This window comes from Callithrix jacchus, chromosome 9, assembly GCF_049354715.1.
Source record: "Callithrix jacchus isolate 240 chromosome 9, calJac240_pri, whole genome shotgun sequence".
NCBI classification, from domain to species: Eukaryota; Metazoa; Chordata; class Mammalia; order Primates; family Cebidae; genus Callithrix; species Callithrix jacchus.
In genome coordinates, this window is record NC_133510.1 from 110,523,917 (window position 1) to 110,549,275 (window position 25,359).

General features: G+C 46.8%; 1 protein-coding gene across 6 annotated transcripts in view; it reads left to right on the top strand.

Annotated features, from left to right (window-relative positions):
- Positions 1-25,359, top strand: part of ABTB3 (ankyrin repeat and BTB domain containing 3) — a 349,042-nt gene that overhangs the window by 308,068 nt on the left and 15,615 nt on the right. For all 6 annotated transcript variants that reach the window (XM_002752947.5, XM_017976347.4, XM_035257465.3 and 3 more), the window contains 3 exons: positions 14,878-14,983; positions 20,006-20,108; positions 22,457-22,538. In XM_002752947.5, the coding sequence (XP_002752993.2) occupies positions 14,878-14,983; positions 20,006-20,108; positions 22,457-22,538 (291 nt within the window). The remainder of the gene's footprint in view (positions 1-14,877; positions 14,984-20,005; positions 20,109-22,456; positions 22,539-25,359) is intronic.

A 25,359-nucleotide genomic window follows, 5' to 3' on the forward strand; every position in this document is an offset into this window, starting at 1 on the left:
GTCATAGCGACCAGTGGCGAATGTACCCCAGCAAATGAAAGCTACCTGTGCACTCGTCTTTGGGGCAGCCGTCTCGGTAAGGCACTTGGGCACAGGGACAGCTTACGTATCTTCTAACTCAGGGAACTGGCGGTAGGGCTGGAGAGATGATACCAACATGTGTGCCCCAGCAGCATTATGAGGCAATTTATAAAACAGTATTAAACTTGGGGGTGCAGGCTAGGAGAGGTGAGAAAGTTCAGGAGGGAGGAGTGGAGAGTGGACCTCCCTGAGGTGCCGAGACTAGACCATACCGGGATGGACGATAGGGATTGGTAAGATGAGGGAAGTGGGTGCAGCCTTCTGGATACAAAGAAACACAAACCCTGCCGAGGTTTCTGGAAAGCCAGGCCCTGGAAGGCAGCTTTTCAGGTTGAGAGGGTCAATGAACCTAGCTCTGACCCCTTGGGGTTCACCCCTGCTGATGCCTATATCCTCGGCAACAGGGAAATGCAGCCTCTTAGCCTTTCGACTATTACGACATTAATTCTTAAAAATCCCTTTGGGGTCATCTGTTCGGCCATGCTCTCCAGTCCCTGCAGGGCCCCAGCACCAGCCCTCTCCCCTCTTTCCCCAGAACAGCCTTCGTGGAACTCTGGGGTCTACCATGGAACCTGGGAAGTCTCAGGGGAAATTGGCCTCTGAACCAAAAGCAGTGTGGGTCCTCCTGCTAGGCTGGGCTGCAGGGCTGTCCACGGGGCATTAGAGGGGACATAGGGCTGCTTCCTCCACACAGCAGGGAAGGCCCTTCAGTAAGGAGGCAGCAACACAGCCTCTCTGCTTTCCGAGCTCCAGCCTCGGGTGCAAAGTGAGTCCCATTAGGTGTTCTCGTTAGCACCTGTCCTTAGCCCAGTGTCCCTGGGCCACTTGCAGGCTGGATTTGTGCTTGAGGTCAAGACCCACCGGGACCCCAAATGGGAACAGGTGCACCAGGCCTAGGGTGACAAGCTTCAGCGAATCCATGAGGAGTCAAACCTGCTGGAAGCATTTCAGAACCAAACTCCCCGCCCGACTTAGAAATGAGTAAAAGAATAAAGAGGCTTTCACCTGAAATCACCTAAGAAACTGCCTTAGTGAGAAACGTTGCTGGGTCTGTTGCCAGGGTCGGGTGTTCTATTGTTTTTGAGATTTTCTTTGTTTGCTTGTTGTTTTTAACTTTTCTTCAGGCTATATTGGGAATTCCAGAATTTACTGAGACATTCTGTGTGTTCAGTAAACCTAACCTGTGTGTTCTTAAACTTTACTTTGAAGTATGACATATATACAGAAAAGTGCCCAGCTCCTAACTACAAAGCCAAATGAATTTTCATAAGATACACAAACTGTGCAATCCGCACCCAGACCAAGAAATGGAACATGACTAGTGCCCGAGTGGTCCCCTTTCACCCTCCTCCACTGCCATCTCCCAAAGGGCTGCCACGTCTAACACCACACTTGGTTTTGCCCGGAGCCATGGTGTATTTGACTTGGGCAGCTCATTAGATAGGATTAGATAGGAGATAGTTCTCAGAATCTGAGCCCATGTATAAGAATCTCCAGGCTGAAGCATACAAACTACCCTCCATTCACAAAAGTGGTGGGTGTTCCCACTGTTTAATAGGCATTTGAAAATCAGGCTCACTGGGTGTGATGGCTCATGCCTGTAATCCCAGCACTTTGGGAGGCTGAGATGGGAGGATTGCTTAAGCCTGAGCAACATGGTGAAATTCCATTTCTTAAAAAAATACAAAAACTAGCTGGGTGTGGTTGAGTCTCAAGAGTAGGAAGTCAGTGAAGGGTGTTTTGCTTTTAAAGGGGTTTCGATGGCATCCCCTACTGGTGAAATGTGGCTTTACACATCAGATGCGCTGACCACTGTGCAGGGTGGGGGAGGCAATCAATTTCCCCATGCCTGCAGGGTGAAGTCACCCATTCTGTAAGCATGGGGGATATACTTATGGTCAAAAGAAAAACTAGAGAGAGATGACAGAAATTCCAAGTTGAGAAGAACAGTCTCCTATTGGGGCACAGGGTGGCTGTCCATCACACAGCCGGCCAGCGTTGTTCCTCCTCCCTGTACTCTAGGATTCCTGTTCAAATGTGTGTCAGAACAAATATCTTTTGTTTCTCTTTTTTGAGGCAAGGTCTCTGTCTGTCGCCCAGGCTGGAGTGCAGTGGTACGATCTCAGCTCACTGCAACCTCCACCTCACAGGTTCAAGTAATTCTCATGTCCCAGGTTGCTGGGATTACAGACATGCACCACCATGCCTGGCTAATTTTTGTATTTTTAGTAGAAACAGGGTTTCACTATGTTGGCCAGGCTGCTCTTGAACGCCTGACCTCAAGTGATCCTCCATTTCGACCTCTCCAAGTGCTGGGATTACAGGTGTGAGCCACTGTTCCTAGCCAAATATCTTGTTTTATCAGAGTAGTGAATAGATTCTTGCAAATAAATCCACTTTATAGTCAACTGATAAGAACAGCTGTCCTGTAAAGTGGGGCATATTCCTCCCACCATTCTTGGTTTGTACTCACTCAAACCACACTTGAAATCTGACGGCACATCTGTTTCTATGCTCTTGCTTCTAAATTTTAACTTCACATGAATTCGGTGTCTCTAGACTTCCCCGGGAACAGAACAATATATTCATTTTTTTAAAAAAATCTGTTTAAAAAGAGTTCCTAGCTTATATTTCTGGTGTGTTTTTTTTTTTTTTTTTTTTGGTTGGTTGGTTTTTTGTTGTTGTTGTTTTTGAGATGGAGTCTCACTCTGTCGCTCAGGCTGGAGTGCAGGGGTGTGATCTCGGCTCACTGCAACCTCTGCCTCTCAGGTTCAAGCAATTCTCATATTTCAGCCTCCCAAGTAGCTAGGATTACAGGCACCAACTACTATGCCCAGCTAATTTTTATGTTTTTGGTAGAGACAGGGTTTCACCATGTGGCCAGCCTGGTCTCAAACTCCTGACTTCAGGTGATCTGCCTGCCTCGGCCTCCCAAAGTGCTGGTATTACAGGAATGAGCCACCACACCTGGCCTCCAGCTTAGTTTTCTAACACCTGATTCCTCTGGGCATAATCAAGAGATAATCAGGAGTGCCCACTTGGTTCCAGGCACTACAGTGGTGATGGGACGGACATGTTCTTTATCCTCCTGGAGCTTACTGATGGGAAGCAAGAAAATAAATCAACAAAACGGAGTCAGAGCACGATCAATGACATTTCCAGAATGAAACTGGACCATGATATGGTCTCTGGGGGGACAAAATGGTCAGGAAGGTGTCACTGAGAAAGTGGCATTTGAACAACCAGCTGAGTGAGGAAAAGCTTCCAGCCATGCAGAGATCTGGGACAAAAGCATTCCATGTAAGGGAACTGCAGGTGATTAGGCTCCTAATAGGAACATGCTTTGTGTGCTCAGGCGAAGGAAAAAGTGCGGGAGATAAAAGTCAGATTGCACCGAGCCAGGTAAAGTTTGGGTCTTCTTCCACGTGTAATGAGTGGAACATGACGAGAGAGGTTTTAGATACAGGGACAAAGTGTGATCTGTAGGGTTTTTTTTTTTTTCTAACGGTTTTTAAAATTTTTAAAGTTTTCATTTTGAGATGAAAAACTCAAAACTTAATTTTTTTTTGTTTTTAAGCTTTTCATTTTGAGATAATTGTAGATCCATGCAGTTGTAAGAATGCAGAGATTCTTGTGTACCATTTACACCAGGGGATCTCAGTTTCTCCCAACAGCAGTATCTTACAAAACTATAGTAAGATATCACAACCAACATAGTGATGTGATCGTCAACATGCAGAAAATTAGCATCACCACAGGATTCCTCATGTCGTCCTTTTATAACCACATTCACTTCCCTCCTGCCTCTACCCTTCTCTTCAGCCCCTGCCTAGCCTCCATTTCTCTAGTTTTGTCATGTAAAGAGTGTGATTTAAATGGAATCATACAGTATGTAATTTTGGAGATTGGGTTTTTGGCAGTCATCATAATTCTCTGAAGAACATCCATGTTGTCGCACGTATCCACAGCTTGTTCCTTTTCATTGCTGAGTAGTAGTCCGTGGAGTGGATGTACCCCAGTTTGTTTAAGCACTCAACTGTTGGAGGACATCTGAGTTGTTTCCAGTTTTAGGATATTACAAATAAAGCTATTACATTTATGCACAGGTTTTGTGTGAATATATCTTCATTTCTCTGTTATAAATGCCTGGGAGTAAAACTGCTTGGTTGGAAGGTAGTTGCATGTTTGGTTTTTAAATAAATTGCCAAACTGTTTTCCAGAGTGCCTGTACCCTTTTACATTCCCACTGGCAAAGACTGAGTAATTCAGTTTCTCCGTATCCTCACTGTCTGGTGTTGTCACTATTTTTCATTTTAGCCATTCTGATAGGTGTGTAGTGATATCTCATTATATTTTTAATTTGTATTTCCCTAAATGGCTAATGATGTTGAATATATTTTCACATGCTTGTCCACCATCTATAGATTCTTTTCAGGTGAAAGGTGTTTTCTTGTCTTAAGCCTGTGTTCTAAATGAATTGTTTGCATTTCTGCTGTTGAATTTTGAGGGTTCTTTATGTATAGTAGATACTAGTCCTTTGTCAGATATGTGGTTTGCAAATATTTTCTCCCACTCTGTAACTTGTCTTTTCATCTTGCTATTTTGGTGCTGGCATTGATTTATATTTTTGTTCATTTACTTGGAGATCTTCTTCATCCATGGTATGACGAGTGGTCTTTGATTGAAATCTGGATGTTTTCTGAGGCTCTTGATCTTATTTAGACCTTCTTTAGTTGACTTTCTCTGACACTACCCTGACAGGGGAAGAGTGGTTGTCACCTCATTACTGCCAGGTGGATGTAGAAATCCAGGTTCCCCTACTTGGCCTCTGTTGGCCCCCAAGTTAGGGGCTAGTTATTGGGGGAGGTAGGGGCAGGTAAGTATTCTGCCTCCCATGTTGTCTTTATCTGACATGTGGTGGGGGTGGCCTCATGGCTACTGAACAGTGGTAAGAGACTGACTCTCCAGTGGCGTCCTCTGACACCTCCCAGCAGGGAGTGGGAGGGATGCCTCATTACTGCTGGGTCGGAGGGGAACACAGGCTTCCTGGGTCTCCACTGACATCTGGTGTCAGGGGGTGGGGGTAAGGCTCTTTACTGGCTGATGGGGATAAAAGTCCTGGCTCCATACTTGACCGTTAATAACACCATCTTGGTGGGGTTTCAGGGGTGCCCTGTTGCAGCCTGGCAAGGGTAGAAGTCTAGGCTTCCTACTTGACTTTTGCTGGCAAGGTGAGTCCACAGGTGTTTTGTGCTGTTTGGCTGGAGTAGAGCAGCTGTTGTCTAAAAGTTTCCTGCCTTCTAGGCTATCCCTTTAGTGGTCCTTTGGCTAGAGAGAGCAGGCTTTTGTTGTGGCTTCTTTCCCATCTGTGCTCTCCATCGTGGCTTCTTCATCAAGTATGGGAGGATGAGGCAAAAAGAAAGTCCGTGAACTCACCGCCGTGTGCTCCTCCGGTCCCAAGCTCCCTAGGTCATCTGCTTTCTTCCCTCTGCCTTGCAAAGTCCTCTTATGTTCCTTTTATATATAATGTCAAGGGATTTTAGTTGCACTTTGCAAAAGGAGTAGGGAAAGAATGTCTATTACATCTTCCCAGAAGCAGAAGTAATCATGTGTTTTAAACATCAGTCTGACCGGTATCATCCTTGAGATCTCAGGCACTCTGAAAGAAGTGAGTCTGTTTCCAAAGCCCCCAGTTGGACAGTGACTATCCATGTCACCAAAAGCAAAAACCTCCATGTAAGCAGAAAAAAATAAATGGGACAAAGCCTCTAAGGAATAGTCCAGTTTCTTTGTGCTTCTACCTCTCTAATTAACCACGAACAAAATGACAACCACCAATAGACATAGCATCAAATCCCAAAAGGGTCAAACAGCTCAAGAAGTCATATGATTTGGGAGGCCAAGATAGGATCGCTTGAGTCCAGGATTTTGAGACAACATCACGAGACCCCATCTCTTAAAAAAGAAAAATAATTTAATTCTAAACAAAGAAGGTCAATTGAGACCTTCCCAGTTCCACACAAAACTGCAGTCAAACCATGTAAGAGAGGAAAGTCAGAGTGTGTATTCAAAACCTTTGAAAATGAGGCTTTGTATAAACAGTTTGCTGAAAATTATTAATTTCTTGACCCCAGGGACCAGTTTGTATTTAGCAACTGATTGGGCCTGTCTTTCTCAACTCCTTGTTTCATTTCTTCAGTCCTCCCTTCTGCTCATTCAGTTCTTCACCATCCCTCTGGCCTCCCTTTTCTCTATGGTCGGGACCTGTGCTTAGGAAGTGACCTGCTCCAGGCACTAATGAAAATGATCATTGTGTGCCACGTGTCATTTTAGGCACTTTCTACTCATCAGCTCCTGGGAGGCAGGTAGTTGTATTTTTATTCCTATGTTAGCAATGATGACTCTGAGGCCCAAGACTGGGTCACCCTGCAGAGCCAGGATCCTGACCCAGACACAAAGCCCATGCTCTTAACTGTGAGGTCACGCTGTCACTCTGCTCCCTTTCGGGGTTTTACCTGCACTGTACATCTCACTGTGGAATGACAGTTTCATCCCCTTTAAGGGCAGAAGCAGACATAGCCTGCAGCCATGGGGACTCCTTTTGGTGGGAAGATGGTCCCGAGGCAGGTACAGTCATGGGCCCCAGCACCTGCATTGGGAGGAGCCTTGGAAATCATGTAGCCCAGTGATTTTTTTCAACCCAGTTATCTGAATCCTGCTATCAGAATCTTTTCCAGATCTGGAAAAAATACTATCTAAAGAAAGCCTTCAGTAGATAAAAATACCATCGATGCAATTTATTATTTACTTAATCTTTTTCTTAAACGTGTTTGGAAAGGAAACATATGACTACCATAAGTAGATACCCCATATCACTTGCCGTGAACAGATGGGACATATCAAAGTAGACACGTGACTGCACAGTAGCAGTAGGATGAGCGGTGCGCTCAGGGCCTCAGGATCCTGCTGGGATCCTTCTGGGGCCTGTAGCCCTGCCTCCACCCGCCTCCACCTTTCCAGGTGTGTTCACCCCTCACAGTGAAGCCTAGTCTGCTCCACAAGGAAGCTGTCTGTGGAGGTGAGCCTTTTTTTTTTTTTTTTTAAGGTAAATGGAGTTTTGCTCTTGTCGCCCAGGCTGGAGTGAGTGCAGCGGTACCATCTAGGCTCAGTGCAACCTCCATCTCCCAGGTTCAAGCCATTCTCATGCCTTAGCCTCCTGAGTAACCAGGATTAACAGGTGTGTGCCATCATTCCTGGCTAATTTTTTGTATTTTTAGTAGAGACAGGGTTTCACCATGTTGGCCAGGCTGTTCTTGAACTCCTGACCTCAGGGGATCCACCCGCCTCGGCCTCCCAAAGTGCTGGGATTATAGGCATGAGCCCCACGCCTAGCCAAGGTGAGTTTTCCTTGATTTGGATTGGGACAGGGAGCGTGCTGTCAGTGTCCCTGAAAGTAATAGTAATTCCACTTTCTCTTGATTCTGAGATACAGCTTTTTTCCCATTTGAGCATTTGTCCATTTGAAACAGGTCTTAAGATGGATGTATATGCTTAATAAGGAGGATGTTTTTTTCTTTTCCTAAAATCTTCCATGAATTTTTTGACCTCTTAAAAAAACAGAAATTCCTATTTAGGGGTTAAAAATGGTCAAATTGCAGCACTTTCCTTTGGTCCGACCTAACAGCCTATGGTGATACGTTCTTTTTTAGTCCTCATAGCAACCTCATCAAGCACACATTTTTAATCTGCTTTGCGAAAGAACATTGAGGCCCAGAGAAACTGAGTAACTTTGCCAAGGTTGCAGAGCTAGTGAGTGTTGGGCCAGGACTGGGACCCACTCCATGTGGCCCCACAGTCCACGTTTTTACCACCACATAGAACTTCAGCCTGAGCCACCTATAAAGGACATTTGGAATTCATTCCAGTGCTCCTTTCAGAAGAAAAAGTGTTCCCACATCTTTTCAGAAGAATAATGGAGTCGAGAGAAGAGGAAAGATGTTAGCCCCCCCAAATCCACAGGACTCCATCTCAGGAGCGTTTCCTGGTAACCATTCTATTAAGAATTTTGCGGGCCAGGCGCGGTGGCTCAGGCCTGTAATCCCAGCACTTTGGGAGGCCGAGGTGGGTGGATCACGAGGTAAAGAGGTTGAGACCAACCTGGTCAACATGGTGAAACTCTGTCTCTACTAAAAATACAAAAAATTAGCTGGGCATGGTGGCGCGTACCTGTAATCACAGCTACTCGGGAGGCTGAGGCAGGAGAATTGCCTGAACCCAGGGGGCGGAAGTTGCCATGAGCTGAGACGCGCCATTGCACTCCAGCCTGGGTAACAAGAGCGAAACTCCGTCTCAAAAAAAAAGAATTTTGCAAGGCTGGATGTGGAGGCTTCTTTTTTTTTTGAGACGGAGTTTCGCTCTTGTTACCCAGGTTGGAGTGCAATGGCGTGATCTTGGCTCACCGCAACCTCCGCCTCTGGGTTCAGGCAATTCTCCTGCCTCAGCCTCCCGAGTAGCTGGGATTACAGGCACGTGCCACCATGCCCAGCTAATTTTTTTTGTATTTGTAGTAGAGACGGGGTTTCACCATGTTGACCAGGATGGTCTGGATCTCTTAACCTCATGATCCACCCACCTCGGCCTCCCAAAGTGCTGGGATTACAGGCTTGAGCCACCATGCCCAGCCCAGTGGCTTCCACCTGTAATCCCAACACTTTGAGAGGCTGCAGCAGGAGGCTCTCTTGAGCCCAGGAGTTCAAGACCAACCTGGGCAACATGGTGAGAGCTCATCTACATGCACACTAACACATACAATTAACTGAGTATAGTGGCACGTACCTATAGTCCCAGCTACTTGGGAGGCTGAGGTGGGAAGATCAGTTGAGCCCAGGAGGTCAAGGTTGCAGTGAGCTAAGGTTGTAGTGAGCTGAGGTTGCACCACTGCACTCCAGCCTGAGCAACAGGGAGAGAACCTGTCTCAAAAAAATATATATATTTTGCTTCACTCCCCTTTAGTTATTTTGTATGACAACACAGTTCCAAGTCCTGAGGACCTGAATTTACTCCATCTGCACATCTAGAATTTTCCATGAGAGACCTGAATGGCAGGTACCCCGTGGCATGCCAATAACTTGCACTAACCTGGGGCTGTGTCCTCAGGCCTAACCCAACCCCCACCCACCCAGCCCTCCTGGGCTCATCCCAGCCTCGCAGATCAGATCCTGCATGTGAAGACCGACCGACCTGCTGCCCTAAGAGTGCAGCCTTTTGTGCCTTTGGCCTAAAGCACTGGGCTTAAAAGTGCTGCTCAGAGAATCCAGGCATCTGTCCCAGCACAACCACCTCCAGAATGGAGCAAGCCTCAAGTTTGGTTGTTTCCATTCTATTGTCTTTGGGTTTTGATCCAGGACTTACCAAGCCCATAGGATAACCCAGTTTATCATCCCAATCTGATTCCCCTGACCCATGGATCTCACTCCCTGACAGCAGTCACCTGATAGGAATGACGCCACCACACATGCTCAGAGGGGCCCTCCTGGAGTTCAGAATCATTTTGGGTTCCAGGTAATCAGGACGAATCACACTGGTGGTCCACTGTCTAGAGGAAGAGCACTGGGAAGGGCACAGGACAGACACCTCTACACATGGACAGATTCAAGGATGCGGCAGGGAGTTTGCTCTTAGGACTCTGTTCCTTGAAAAAGAAGCAGCTGGAAAGCCTTGCGGAAGGCAGCATCTTTGGTGCCAACACTTTGCATAGCACCCTGATCCTCTGCACGGTGTCCAACTCTCGGGGCCCAGTCAGTGTTTGGCACTTAGTAGATGTTCAATAAATATTTCGAGATGACTGGATGGATGGATGGATATGTAGATTAGGGCGTGGGGAAAAGTCTGCATTCCCTAAACCTCTGGGGAATATTCGAATGGATGAAGTGTAGGGAACCCCCTGATGTCCTTTTTAAGCTTCCACATTCCCTCTTCATTTTCTCTTCTGAATTTCTAGTGTGTTCATTTTAATCATATTTCCATGGCAGGAAGTTTTTTTAAACTTATTTTTAGAGGTGGGGTTTTACTTTGTCACCTAGGCTGGCCTCAAACTCCTGGGCTCAAACCATCCTCACACCTCAACCTCCCTAGTAGCTGGGACCACAGTCATGCACCACCATGCCCAACCGATTTTTAAAAAAATGTTTAAAGACAGGATCTCACTATGTTGCCCAGCTGGCCTTGAGCTCCTGGGTCCAAGCAAGCCTTGGCTTCCCAAGCAGCTGGGACTATAGGCATGCACCACCACACCAGGTTTTTAAAACAGATTTTATTTGTTAGGCCAGTTTTAGATCTTCAGAAAAATTGAGAAGATAGTACAGAGAGTTTCCATATGACCCCTCACGCGCTTTTCCCTATGATGAATAGGCTGTATTACTATGGTACATTTGTTATAGTTAATGAACCAATATTGATACATTATTATTAGCTAAAATCCATACCTTATTCATAGTTCCTTAGGGTTTTGTTCTTGCTTTTGTTTTAGATTCACAGGGTTTGTGGGCGAGTTTCTTATATGAATATACCACGTGAGGCTAAGGTTCAGGCTTCAATTGAATCTATCATCCAACTAGTGAACATAGGGCCCAATGGGTAGCTTTTCAACTCTTACCTCCTCCCTCTCTCCCTCCCCATCTTTTGGAGTCCCCAGCATCTGTTATGCTCAACTTTATATCCATGTATACTCAGCGCTTAGCTCCCACTTACACATGAGAACATGGGGTATTCGGTTTTCTGTTTCTGCATTCATTCACTTAGGGTAATGGCCTCCACCTGCAGCCATGTTACTGCCAAGGACATGATTTCCTTCATTCTTGTGGCTACATAGAAGTCCATGGTGTACATATATGCACCACATTTTCTTTATCCAGTGCACCATTGATGGGCAGCTTGGTTGACTGCATGGCTTTGCTATTGTGAATAGTGCTGCAGTGAACACATGAGTGCAGGTGTCTTTTCATAGAATGTCTTATTTTCCTTTGGGCATCATCCAGTAACGGAATTGCTAGTTGAATGGCAGCTCTATTTCTAGTTCTTTGAGATATAGCCAGAGTTCCTAAGTTTGTACCTGGTGTCTTATTCTGCTCCTGGATCCCAGACAGGATACCACATTACACTTCATTGTCATATCTCTTGGGCTCGTTTCAACAGAGGCAGTTTCTCAGACTTTCCTTATTTGGGGTGACCTTGAAAGCTTTGAGGAGGATTGGTCAAGCATTGTGTAGACTGCCCCTCTAGTGGAATATGTTTGGTGTTTTTCTCATGATTAGGGTTATGGATTTTTCAGAGGGAAACCCCAGAGATAAAGACATTTTATAAAGGGCACATTTCATCAAGGTGAGTTATCGCTGTTGATGCTGACCTGGGCTGCCTGGCTGAGGCAGTGTCTGTCAAGTTTCTCTACTGTGAACTTCCTCTCTTCCCCTCTTTCCGCAACGTCCTCTTTGGAATGCAGCGAGCATGCACTGCCCTAACCTAAAAAGTGGAGAGTTGCACCTCCCCCTGACCATTGTTAAATATTTGAAGATTGTCCATTCGGAACAGGCATGGCCAGCCTTAATTTACGTTCTCAGGTGATACAGTACACATTGGCGTTAGAAAGAGAGGTCAACTGTGAGTTCCAGCAGAGGAGGGGTCTTGCCTTGCCTGCTTCTGTGGCCCCAACAGAGTGCCTCTTACACTGCAGGACCCCTCCTCCATGTTTAATCAATACCTGCTGAATTGAATTAAACCACCACCACTGTCTGCCATAAAAGAAAAACTCACAGAAGAGTCCACAGGCTGTACAGGCCTCTCTCAAGGCACAAGAGTCTAGGAAACAGGTTTTTATTACTTCACTCATAGTTGATTAGATTAGAGCTGATTCACCAGCAAGATGCATGAGACGCCCCCTGGGGTAGACAAGTGAGGTCTCATCCCTAACATTCATAATACAGTCTGTATCAAGCATTTTTGCAGTTAACAGGTCTTATCTTTTTTATGACCAACCAGTACTTATCAAGTGGCCACCATGTGTCTGGCACTCTGGGTCACAGAGGTGATGAAACATGGTCCAACTGATGTAAACTTGAGATGAGATGAATTAATTTTCTATTGCTGCAGTGACAGATGACCATAATTCAGAGGTATAAGGCAACGCTTGTGTATTACCCCTCGGTGTCTCTGGGTTGGAAGTCTGGGTGAGTGTGGCCCCACTGGGTTCTCTGCCTAGGGTCTCAAGGGCAAAATCAAGGAGTCGGCAGGATTGTGTTCCTTTCTGGGGGCTTTGGGGAAGAATTGCTTCCAAGCTCATTCAGAGATTTTGGGTACAATTCAGTTCCCCATGGCTGTGGGACTGAGGCCCCACTTCCTTGCTGACTGTTGTTGTCACACTTAACTCCTCCTGTGGTTACCTGTGTCCCCTCACAAGCTTGCCATGTAGCCTCTCCATCTTCAAGCCAGCAGCAGAGCATCAATTTCTCAGACTGGGACCTCTTTGTCATCCTCTTCTCCCCCCTGCCTTCTGAAGTCCTCTTCTGCCTCTACTTTTAAGGGCTCATGTGATTACTTTGGGCTCACCCAGATAACCCAGGATAATCTCTCTATTTGAAGGTCAACTCATGAGGAACTGCTATGGTTTCGAATGTTTGTCCCCCCAGAATTTAAATGTTGAAGTCCTAACCCCCAAGGTGACGATATTAGGAGGTGGTGTCTTTGGGAGGTGAGTAGGTCTACAAAAGAGACCCCGGAGAGGCCTCAGCACCCCTTCTACCACGTGAGGACATAGCTAGAAGGCACCATCTATGAGAAAGCAGGCTGTCATAGATACTGAGTCTGCTGGCACCTTGATCTTGGACTTCTCAGCCTCTGGAACTGTGAGAAATAAATTTCCGGCATTTCATAAGCCACCCAGTTTAGAGTATTTTGTTAGCAGCCCTAATGGACTAAAGCACTAACCTTAATTACTCCTGCAAAGTAGCTTCTGCCATGTAAGGTAATGCGGTCCCAGTCCCAGTCCCAGGGGCGATTAGGGCATGCAATCCTCTGGGAGGCCATCATTCTTCTTACCACACAGTGCTTCTCAAACAGATGTGCATGGGAGTCACCTGCAGAGTGTGTTAAAAATGCAGATTCTGATTCGGTGGGCCTGAACGGGAGTGTATCTTTCTTACAGCGTCCCAGCGGAGGCTGCTGCATGTGGTCTGTGGAGCACATTTTGGGTGGCAGGGCTTTAGGCCAGAGGAAACAATTTACAGACCACAGCCCAGGTCAAACCCATGAGGGAATTTCAGTGCATGAAACCTGTGGTTAAAGAAACGTCAGTATCACCAGAAAATTTGTTAGTATGCAGATGCCTGGGCCTCACTCCCAGAGTTTTTACGTCAGAAGGTCTGGGCCGAGGCTCAAATTTGCATTTCTAATAAGCTCCCAGGTGATACTGATACTGCCTGTCTGGGGACCACACTTTGACAAGCACTGCATTAAGCCCAGAGGCAGCCAATTAATTTAATGAGTATTAAGTGAGGGGAGCACTGAATGTCCTTTGGTTATAAAGTCTCATCTTTGACAGTTGAGTCCCTTTGTCCTTCAGCTATGATTGTGCTTCTGTGACTCACATCTGAGGTGACACTGTTCCCTCTGTGATGTACCCACTTTAATTGAAGGGTTTGGATTTTCTTTCATATGCCAAGCTGTATGCTCCTGCCTTGGGAACACAATGAACTGGGTAGATTTAAGAGCAGCTTGAAGCACTGACAGCACTAGTCCTCCAAACCCATCTTTGAAAACTGAAAAGAATACTTATTGTTTTTGTATAATAGCAATGCTTCTTTGTTGTAGAAAATACAAATGAAAAACATTCTCATCTCACCCAAAGGTAACTACCCTACTTTTTTAGATCTTTTTCTAGACCTATCTGTCAATCCAAATATATTTGTAGAGGGTTTTATTTCCAAAAAGACATGGTACAAACTGTGTTGTAACCTACCTTTTTCCCTTTATCTGTTGTAAATTTTTTTCCAATGTAACGCCTTTGAGCCCCTACTTTCAACAGCTTTTTACCCAATAAAAAGAAACAAAATGCTGTGTTTTGTGTTTTCCTCCTATACCCTGCAGCTGGAGGGAGAATAATGAATAGAAATGACTGCAAAGTGGGGAGAGGCCAACGTGGATGATGGGGCTCCATGAGAAGCAGGCTCCTATGTCCCCAGCAGTGACAGGCAGCCATAGTTTTGGGTTGCAGAATCATCTCCCTCCCACCTTTTGTTTGGAGCTTCAGATTCAGCTGAGCACTTCTGGGTCCGGAAATGCCTCAGCACCAGAATCAAGTTCACAAGAAAGCTGAATCAGGAGCATTTGTCTCGTTAATGGAGAGCACAGTCACAGGATCAAAAGGGCTAATTTCAGGATAATTTGCTGCTTCCAGAATTTTAGAGTACTGGTAAAGGTGGGTTTGGGGTAAAAACTTATTTTTCTTTATGAACTACAAAAACCTGCCTTTGAGTGGATAGCAAATCATGAGGGCCAGAGAGAAGAATTTAATTGCAGATTTTTTAAGCTTCACCAGTGAACCTGCTAGAAATAGACAGTGGATAAAACAGAGCAAGTAAGCACAGGACCTGTGAGTGCAAACGGCTTGTGCGCTATCCCAGGGGACCTCTCCTGGGGCCTGCAGTAAATGTGAGCCCTTATCGCCTGGAGGGATGCATTCCGGGGCACAGCTTGGCTGAGGCTGGCCACAGCCCCCAGTATCACGACCTCCTTTCTTTTCCGCAGAATGAAGTCATCAGCCAGCAGCTGTGCGTCATTTTCACACACTGCTACGGGCCCTACCCCATCCCCAAGCTGACAGAGATCAAACGGAAACAGACCTCACGCTTGGGTGAGTAGCTCCCCCAGGACTGTGTTGGCTGCTGCTTGTGATTTAAGGACCGGGAGCCTTAGAATGCCATAAAAAAGAAGGGAGGGAGGGAGTTCAAAGGCAAACAGGATCCGTACTGGAGTCAGGCTGGGGGAGATCAGAATTTCTCCTTCATTATGTGATGACACTGGAGAAAATACCTTGGGAATGTGGACAAGGAGATTTGCCAATTAAAGGGATTTTCTCCCCTAGTCATGACAATGGGGGCTGCGGAAGGCCTCCTAATTCTATACACATCCCCCGCACAGGGGGCTCTTGAAAGAAGGCCACCCTGCACATGGCAGCTGTCCCCCAAACCCTCCCCTCTAAAAGTCCTCCTTCCTCACCAAGAAGCAAGAGCAGGAGACAGTGAGGAGCCAGGGCTGTTCCTCTAATGGAGATCCTTCTACAGGGAACTAGGAGAAGGGGGAACAAAGCCCCCCCACATACACCCATAAAAACATGAGGGTACATACCTGAGCTGCAGTGGCTGGATGCTCGGAAGTCCCATGAGAGTATCAATAACCTCCTCCTGGAAGCGTGCACTGTGCCGGCTCCAGCCATGCACTTGACCTCCCTCCCAACTCATCTTCAGGCCACCCCCGAGGCAGGCACTCTGACTCATCCTACATTATGGCTGCAGTATCACTACAGGATGAAGCTGCAGCTTGAACCCAGGTATGTCCAGAAGCCGTAATTTTGCCATTCTGCAGTCCCAGCTTCTGAGACTTTGAAGAGGAAAGCTTTCCATCAGGCTCTGGGTTCTTTCAGAGGGTCCTGGGCCTGTTGCAGCTGGTTGACCAGCCAACCAAAAGGCAAAGGAGTATCAGGCTGCTTTGAGGCCTGAAACATGAGCCTTCTGTTGCAAGGGCCTGACGCCCTGCTGCCTGAAGAGTTATAAAATATTCAAGATAAAGGATTCTTTTTCCCTAGATAGGTTGGAGACCTTTCCTACTTCCTGTTTCCCTTTCCTAAGAAAATTGAAGGACATCTGAGTAACAGAAGACTCTGAAATTTCTACTCTTTAGCAACATTTGAAAGGGATGAGCCAGTTTAGATTAATTAAAAGGCTGAATTCATGGGACTATTTTTAAGTTATTTTTGTTCCCATCTTGAATAACTTGTTAATTTAAATGAGACACAACTTTTTGCTGAAATGGAAAATTTTAGCAGCTGAGTCAAAGGCTGTCTCTCTTTCTGACCATGCGTGGGGAAAACTGGGATGTGCCCAAGTCACAAGTGCTCCTACCTTATAGAAAACAGGTGTGAATTAAAATGTCATCAGGGCAGCATGTTGTAAAGACCAGTTAAATCAGCAAACATCAGGAGAGTGAGGGGTGTGTTCCCTGGACATAGCAACAATCTCTGATGTCTACGTGCCTCATAAGACCCCTCCTTAGAGCAAACTTTTGCAAGGTCTTTTTCATTGGTGTAAAATCTGCTCTCCTTTAGCTATAGGAGGGAAGGGAACATTTTTTCCTCCTGAATTTGCTGAGGTTTCTTTCACTGGCAGTTAAAAATGCCTGGTTTTGGTCTGGACCTGGCGGCTTACGCCTGTAATCCCAGCACTTTGGAAAGCCAATGCAGGCAGATCAAATGGCATCAACATCAATTGAGCATCTACTATGATGGTCATTTTTATTGAGGGATACTCATGTGTCAGCCATTTTGCTAAGTGCTCTCCATAAATTCATTCATTTATTCCTCACTACTCTTGAGGTCAGGCGTTCGAGACCAACCTTGCCAATGTGGTGAAACCCTGTCTCTACTAAAAATACCAAAAATTACCCGGACATGGTGGCACATGCCTGTAGTCCTACCTACTCAGGAGGCATGCACTGTGCCGGCTCCAGCCACCCACTTGACCTCCCTCTCAACTCATCTTCAGGCCACCCCCCAAGTCAGGCACTCTGACTCATCCTACATTATGGCTGCAGTATCACTACAGGGTGAAGCTGGAGCTTAAACCCAGGTGTGCCCAGAAGCCTTAAGTTTGTCATTCTGTGGTCCCAGCTTCTGAAACTTTGAAGAAGAAACCTTTCCATCAGGCACTGGGTTCTTTCTGAGGCAGGAGAATCACTTGAACCTGGGAGCTGGAGGTTGCAGTGAGCCAAGATCATGCCACTGCCCTCCAGCCTGGACAATACAGTGAGACTCAAAAAATTAAAAACATATTTGTAAAGTGCCTGGTTTCCAGGCCAAGCATTAGAATTCCAAGGATTAGCACCAAGAAGAAAAGGCAGACCTGAGAGGCTCAAGCTCATCATGTGAAAGAAAAAGCATCACGTCATTATTACCAAATGGAATATGGAGCAGGGACACTTTGCATCTCCAGTCTGGCAGCCCAAGCTAGCAGAGCGCCTGCTAACTAAAGAGCGCCAAATTGTGGTTCTTCTGGGACCTGCTTTAAAGAAAGACAAGAATGGTCAGTGACAAGGGTCTCAAACCAGCATCTCTGTGGGACCACGCAGGTGATATAAATGAGTGAAATGGGTTCAGCATTAGACAATAGGGAGTGGTGGGGACTAAGGGAAATTGGAGAGCACTGATTTGTTTGTGGTATGATGTCCTCTTGTCCTCCCAGTGAATTCTGGGAGAGAGTGGAAAAAGAGGCATAAGGAGGGGATAGTAGCAGTCTGGAAGGAAGGAACGCGGGACTGGCTGGAGATGAATGGTGGGTGTGATGGGTGAGCAGAGGGAGGCGGGTTACTGAGCGGAGAGAAACTCAAGTGAAGAAATGAGTTTTCATCAACTCTCAAGCTTTTCCTGGCAGCCTCTTTTCCTTTTACCTGGATCATTTCAGAAGTTCTAGGGAGTTTTTTAATTAGAGTTTAAAGAAAGTGGGAATACACAGGTGATTTTTACTGTTTATGCTTTTCTGATATTTTTTAAGTAAGAGCCTTTTTTTAAAAAAAAAGAAGTGAGGTAGCTCTGTACTGACAGGGCAAGGTAAGTGGAGGGCCACCAGGACCACCATCGGGGCACACGGGGTTTGGGGGCTGAGTGAAGAGAATCAATCTGGAAGGCAAATTCTGGGTCCAAGTTACAGCTGTCTGGGGGAAATGCGGCCAGGCCAGGGGCCCAAGGTTCAGCCAGGGTGAGCCCAACAGCTGCGCAGTCGCAGCTCCCAGGAAGGCGGGGGCTTGGTCCTGCCCTCAGTAGTTGAGGACAACCCATAAATCCAGCCATAGGAAGCAATGGGTTTCATTTCACCACAGCCCTGAACCCCTGGAGAAGGGCCTATCAATAGCAAACTGGCCTCCAGGCTAAGAAGGGCCCAGTGTCTGCAACAGGAATCAAGGCATTCTTTCATTCATTCAAAAAACATCCGTTGAGCATCTACTGATAGCATAATAGTCATGTTTATTGAGGGATACTCATTCGTCAGCCATTTTGCTAAATGCTCTCCATTAATCCTTCATCCGTTTATTTCTCACTACTCTGTGATGAAGGAGTATAATAGGTATTATAATTTCCATTTTACAGGAGAAACTGAGGCATGGGTTGGATAAATAACTTGCCCAAAGTTATAGAGCTGAGATTTCTAGCTCAGAGCCCGCACTCTTACTGTACGTTATCACCTTTCCCTATTAGACACAGATGAAAGGGTTTGAAGTGGACAGACACAGACACACTGTAGCATGATGAAGCTACAGCAGGGGTGCATATGCTGTGGGAACTCAGCTGGGGCTACGGGGTCTGGGGAAGGTGGTGGAATCTGGCAAGGCTTAGCATCCTAGGGCATCTGATCACTATGTCTGAAACTTAAAGACCACCTAGGGATGAGCCAGATTTGGAAGGGGCTAGAAGGGTGTTCTAGGTAAAGGAACAGTGTGTGCAGAGGCCCAGAGGGGAGAGAGCATGTAGCACCCATGGGGAACTGAGAGCCACCCATAGCTCAAGCACACACACAGTTTGACAGGGAGAGGGCAGAGAAGGCAGTGGAGCCCAGTCACAAGTGGCCTCATTAAGATGTTTGGACTCTATCCTGGGAGCACTGGGGAGCTATTGAATGATTTATAGCAGAGGAGGGGAGGGACATGACCAGAGCTAGCTTTGAGGAAGGATGGCTCCTGCAGTGAGGTGGGCTGTCAGATTGAGGGGGCCAAGAGTGGAGGCAGAGAGACCAACAGAGGCACCTGTGGGTTCCCAGAAAGAGAGGATGTGGCCCAAACTAGGGTAATGTCAAAGGAAATGGAAGATTCAGGAAACACTGAGGAGGACAGAGGGTGTTGATGGCTATTCTCAACGAGGTGGAAGTGCTGAGCTGAGGACAGATTGGCACCTTCAGGAGCCTTGGCTCTCAAGGCTGAAATGCCGGGCAGATTGCAGGATCCTGGTGTTGAACAAAGCAGGCCATCCAATCAGCGTCCGGGTCCAAATCGTGGCTTCTCCACCAGTCACTAGCTTGAACAAGTTACTGTAAATTCTCTGTGTCTCAGTTTTCTCAACTGCACAGTGGAGATAATGTGCACCCAAATTGCACATCATAAGTGCTTCAGCAAAATCTTTGTTATCCTAGAAGACGAGGGCAGAGGACTGGCTCATTTGTTACTGACCCCGGGAGAGAAAGGCTTGGACTTAAATCACCTGGAATGCAGGGGCGAGGGGGCAGTTCTTCTAAACCTCTTCCTTTGGGAAGGGAGAGCGCTGAGCTCTGAGAGAAGGCAGCAGTGGGGGGATGAGTGGCATTCTTAGAGACAAGGTGGGCAGGTGATTGCCCTTCACACCTGGAAAGTTCACTCTAGCTATAGCTGGGTCTTCTCTGCGGAGATGCTACTTTCAATCACAAATAAGCTATAAGGATTTCCCACGAAAAACTGAATTTCAGCGACTTGACTGTTCCTCTGATTAGTCCTGTCTGATGTTTGGTTGCTGTCTTGCCAATGAGTATTTTATCACCAAGATTTCCTTGCTTGCTCTTATTCACACTTTCTACAGGAGAAATCTAAACTTCATCCTTTTTTCCACTGAAGCTACTGTTTTTTCCCTTTCCCATTCCAGATCCTCATTTTCTTAACAATAAAGAAATGTCCGACGTTACTTTTCTGGTAGAAGGAAGACCCTTCTATGCTCACAAAGTGCTGTTATTTACAGCCTCTCCAAGGTATGTATCCGCGGTTTTGAAAGCAGCTGCATTATAACTTTGGCTGTTGCTATTACTATTTTTCAAAGTTCAATTTCGGTGGGCTCTTCGCTGGACTGACAGATCATCTTCAGTAAATCAAGAATTCAAGAGCTCCAGGCAGCTGCTAGCGTAAACAACCTAGAAGAAGGCACCCCCCTCTTCTGAGCAAATAAAGTGGGCAGAGCTTTGGGAACAGAGCATGGGTTGGATTTTGGCTCCCCTGGCTAGGTGGCCTTGTGCAGTGAACAACCTGAGACCCCACACACGGCAGCCTTGAGAGGGCTACTCTCCAAATGTCAGGGAACAGACTTTGGCATAAGCCACTGAAATACACAGGATCTGGCTTTACTTTTCCCTGACTGTGGAATTAACAGACAGCAGTATCATGTAGCAATAGGAAGAACTGCTCACCCTCTCTACTAGCTCTCCAGCTGCCCTTTCTTCTCCTTTTAATTTGAGTTGAGATTGAGTTGACAATTTAGAACCACATTATCCAGGGACCTGAACAGGGAGCAGTCGGCTGGAGCAGAGGAGAGATTGATGCTGAGATGAGGAGGAGGCAGGAGAGAAAGATGCTGAAATAAAGAATACCAGGAGTCCCAGCTGGGTGGTGAGCAGGGGGTACCTGAGTTGGGTAAGGATACTGGGAACCCAAAAATGGAACTGCCTTCCAGGAAGTTCACTAAGAGAATGTGTGTGACCACCAGCCTTCCCTGCATCTTGTTGTTGTTGTTGTTGTTGTTGTTGTTGTTGTTGTTGAGATGGAGTCTTGCTCTGTCACCTAGGCCGGAGTGCAGTGGCACAATCTCGGCTCACTGCAACCTCCACCTCCCAGGTTCAAGTGATTCTCCTGCCTCAGCCTCCTGAGTAGCTGGGCCTACAAGCTTGTGCCATCACACCCAGCTAATTTTTTGTATTTTTAGTAGAGATGGGGTTTTATTGTGTTAGCCAGGATGGTCTTGATATCCTGACCTCATGATCTGCCTGCCTCAGCCTCCCAAAGTGCTAAGATTACAGGTGTGAGCCACCATGCTCGTCCACTCCCTGCATTTCTGAAAGCATCCAGGAATCTCCAGTCCCCCTCCCCCAAAACCAAACACAAATCCCTCATGTCTGCTTTGCCACCACAGGAAAAATATGTTTTCCCTTGCACAGTTTTCAGTCATGACACTGTAGACAAACCAGATCAATATTGTACCAATGTTAGATTCTTAGTTTTGACAAAGGTACTATGGGTGTGTAAGATGTTAACATTAGGGGAAGCTGGGTGAAGGGTAAATGGAAACTCTCTGTATTGTCTTTGCAACTCTTCTGTAAATCTATAATTTCAAAACTAAGTTTAAAAAACAGAGACACATATCAGCTTATTCTTAAACATATTGTCACTGTGTTCCATTAATAAGATCTCTACCCACAAAAGCTTTTCCAATCACCAGTTTGAGAAAGAATGTGCTAGTTCAAAGATCTCTACCCACAAAGAGCTTTTAGTTTAGTTAATGGGCAGGAAAGTGCATTGAAAACCCAAGACAGGGCTGGGCACGGTGGCCAACACCTATAATCCCCACACTTTGGGAGGCTGAGGTGGGCGAATCACCTGAGGTCAGGAGTTCAAGACCAGCCTGGCCAACATGGTGAAACCCCATCTCTACTGAAAGTACAAAACTTAGCACCTGTAATCCCTGCTACTCAGGAGGCTGAGGCAGAAGAATTGCTTGAACCCTGGAGGTGGAGGTTGCAGTGAGCTGAGATTGTGCCACTGCACTTTAGCCTGGGTGACAAGAGTGAGACTCCATTTTAAAGAAAGAAAGAAACCCCAAGACAGAAAGTCACCATAAGGGAGATGATGAGTCAACAAACATTGATTACATATCTATGATATGTCAGGTTCCTACAGGGACAGGCTGTGGGGATGTAGCAGGAACCACTGAAGTCCTTGCCCTCATGGAGCAAAGCATGTTCCCTGGGCACCAGAGGGAGGGAGTGAAGCCATAGCCCTAGGTTCAGGGAATATGCCAGGAAGATGGCAGCCACGTGACCAGCCCTGAACGAGGGACGGGGTTTTACAGGGATTCATTCTTTTCCAATCACCAGTTTGAGAAAGAATGTTATTGTTCAAAATACTAGTTTTTAATTTTAAAGTTTTAACTTCAAATTAGATTATGATATAATAGGAGGGTTTAAATTAAGAAATGTAAGGATATACCACTGCTGTATTTCCGAGTTGCAGGAGAAGAAACAAGGTATTTCTGTTGTCAGGAGAGCTGAGTGTTTTACAAGCCATGGATTTTTGTGTGAGTCTTTATCTCTTTTTTTATGTCCTTGTTCAGGTTCAAAGCTCTCCTCTCCAGCAAGCCAACAAATGACAGCACCTGCATAGAGATCGGTTATGTGAAATACTCCATCTTTCAGGTGAGTCCCTGGTGTGGCCTGGACTCTGTGCTGGTGGGCACAGGGCACAGGTGGTTGCCTCAGATCCTCAGCCTGAGGACTGGCCACTTGGAGAAGTCCTTGGAATGAGCTGTCAGTCTCCGGAACCCCCGGCCCCGCCTCACAGCGCCCCTTCCATTTCCATCCATTCATCCCTGCAGCATTACCTGCGTGCCTGCTATGCGTGACACTGAGCTAAGGGCTGGGGACACAGGATAAAGGATGTCCTCTTGTGGGGACTCAAGGGTCTGACGGGCGGGGGGCAGTGACTGAGTAGTTCGTCAATTACAGTATACAGTAGGGTGCACGAGAGGAATGAACCAACGTGTTGCAGCAACTCAGAAAGTGAACACCGACCTCCTGGATGAGGTCTTATGAGCCAAAACACCCAAAGCGGAGAAGTTGGTGAAGCTCAGGAAGGTTAGGGCTCAAGAAAGCGGATTAGAACATTCCTGGCAAAGAGAACAGCATGTGCAAAGTCCCAAAACTGTGGTTGAGCCTGGCGTCATCAGGAACTGCGGTGCTTTTAGAGAACTGGTATCATGTTAGCATTAGTCTAAACCTAACCCACATAGGAAAGGAAGGCTTCTTCATCAGAGGACAGATGACATTACCATGTGTCCTCCTATTTGGGGGGAGTTCATGCCGTGAACAAGGGGTTTTGGTTTATGTGAGTTTTCTGAGGGGCACCACAGCTTTTTTCTCTCTCCCACCTTTCTTCAATGATGCCTGATTCATAAATCCTGCTCTGCAAGGACATTCTTGCGGCTAATAGAAATTCACTCACTCCCCAGCTGGCTTTGCAGCTATATTTCTACAGCTTCAAGACCCTCCAGGTGCCTGAAAGCTGTGTAGGCCCCTTGGCCCCACCAGGCTGTCCTCCCACCTTCCAGGGTTCATCAGACAATGTGGGTGACCTGGGGGTGGAGTTTATAGAATGCCGACAGGCACTTGTTTCTCCTCCCATTCAGTTCAGGAAGGACAGCCCTGAAAAGAGTACCAGGTGGGTAGGTCTCAGGCTGGCCATCGAGTTCCAAGGGGGTTGAAGAGACAACACAAAGATATGTAAGCAGGAGGCAAGGCTGGCCAGGACCAGGGTCATGGGGTGGGTCCAGATCTGGACTTTGAAGGACAGAGCTGCATTCCAGGGGTTCCTTGTTTAAAATCAATGCCTCTTGAATGACTCTGGACAAATTATCCAACTACTCTGAGGCTCAGTTTCCTCATCTGGTTGACAGGAGAGAGTATTGCAAGGGGAGGAACACCATGAGCAGAGGCACAGAAGTAGAAAGTCTTGGGGTGTTTCTGAGGGAAAGTGATGATTAGTCCCTCCAGCTGGGCCTTAAGGCATATTGGAGCCTAAAAAGACATTGGGGGCCAGTGTGGGCCTCGAATGCAACCATGCCAGGAAAAGTTCTTCCCTCCACCAGGGACTCTGGTCCCCCAGCTCCTGCTGTTTAGAGAGCTGCCAGGAAGGCACCATGCCCATACCCCCACTATCCCCTAAAACCTGTTGAGGTACCTGAATTTCCACCATTAGAGATGCCCTTCTTTGGTTATGATTAAAGCTTCAAAATAAGGAAACCTTCCTGAACAGCCATGGACAAGACACTCTGCTTCTCTGAGCCTCCATTTCCTCGTCTTTAACGTGCTATTCTTTATCACCTCCACCTCCCGGGTTCTTGCAGAGACCAAGTGGGACAACATGAAAAAACCTTCACCTTAGCATGTGCTGCATCATGGCAATTTCTAAGTGGGTTGTTACAGTTTTAAGGCATAACTGATAAACCGCTTCCCTACTAAGCACAAGACCCTGTAGAATAGGTTACTTTCAACTAGGGGTTGGAGAAAGGATGAAAGAAGTTTCCAGGCCAGGTGTGGCAGCTCATGCCTGTAAACCCAGCACTTTGGGAAGCCAGTATGGGCTGAGGTGGGATCAGTTAAGCCCAGGAGTTCAAGACAAGCCTGAGCAACATGGTAAAACCCTGTCTCTACTAACAATACAAAAATTATCCAGGCATGGTCACAAGCACCTATACTCCCAGTTACTCAGGAGGCTGAGGCTGGAGGACCGCTGGAGCCTGAGAGGTCAAGCAAGGCGCAATGAGCCATAATTGTGCAACTGCACTCCAGCCTGAGCAACAGAACAAGACCCTATCTCAAAAAAAAAAAGTTTCCAAAGATAAGCCTGGGTGAGCTGTCCCCCCCAGGTTAGGGGAGTAGTGAGGAGGCTGGACCCCAAGGTAGGCCTGGGAAGTTGTCATACTCCAGACATCCAAGTGCCCACGTCCCCTCACCCTAGGTACTCCCCACCATCTTCTACTGAGCGCAAAGTGGTCACAGCTCTTTCCTGCATGGCAACTGTTGGGTTGGAAAGCTGGTTTCCATGCAGCGTGCCATGGATGTCTGCGGAACCGTGAGCAGTGAGGCACTGATCTGTGCTTACACAGTGTCATCTGGATTGTTATTCGCTTTTTTGTTTGTTTTTGAGAGAGAGAGGCAGGCTCTGGCTCTGTTGTCCAGGCTGGTGTACTGTGGCACCCTCTTGGCTCATGGCAGGCTCTACCTCCTGGGCTCTAAGTCATCCTCCCACCTCAGCCTGCTGAGTAGCTGGGACTACGGAAGTGCTGCATCACACCCAGCTAAGTCTTGAACATTTTATAGAGATGGGGTTTTGCCATGTTGCCCAGGCTGGTCTCGAACTCCTGAGCTCAACCAATTCACTCACCATGGTTGGCCTCCCAAAGTGCTGGGATTACAGGCATGAGTCACTGAGCCTGGCGTTATCGCCATTTTTACAGAT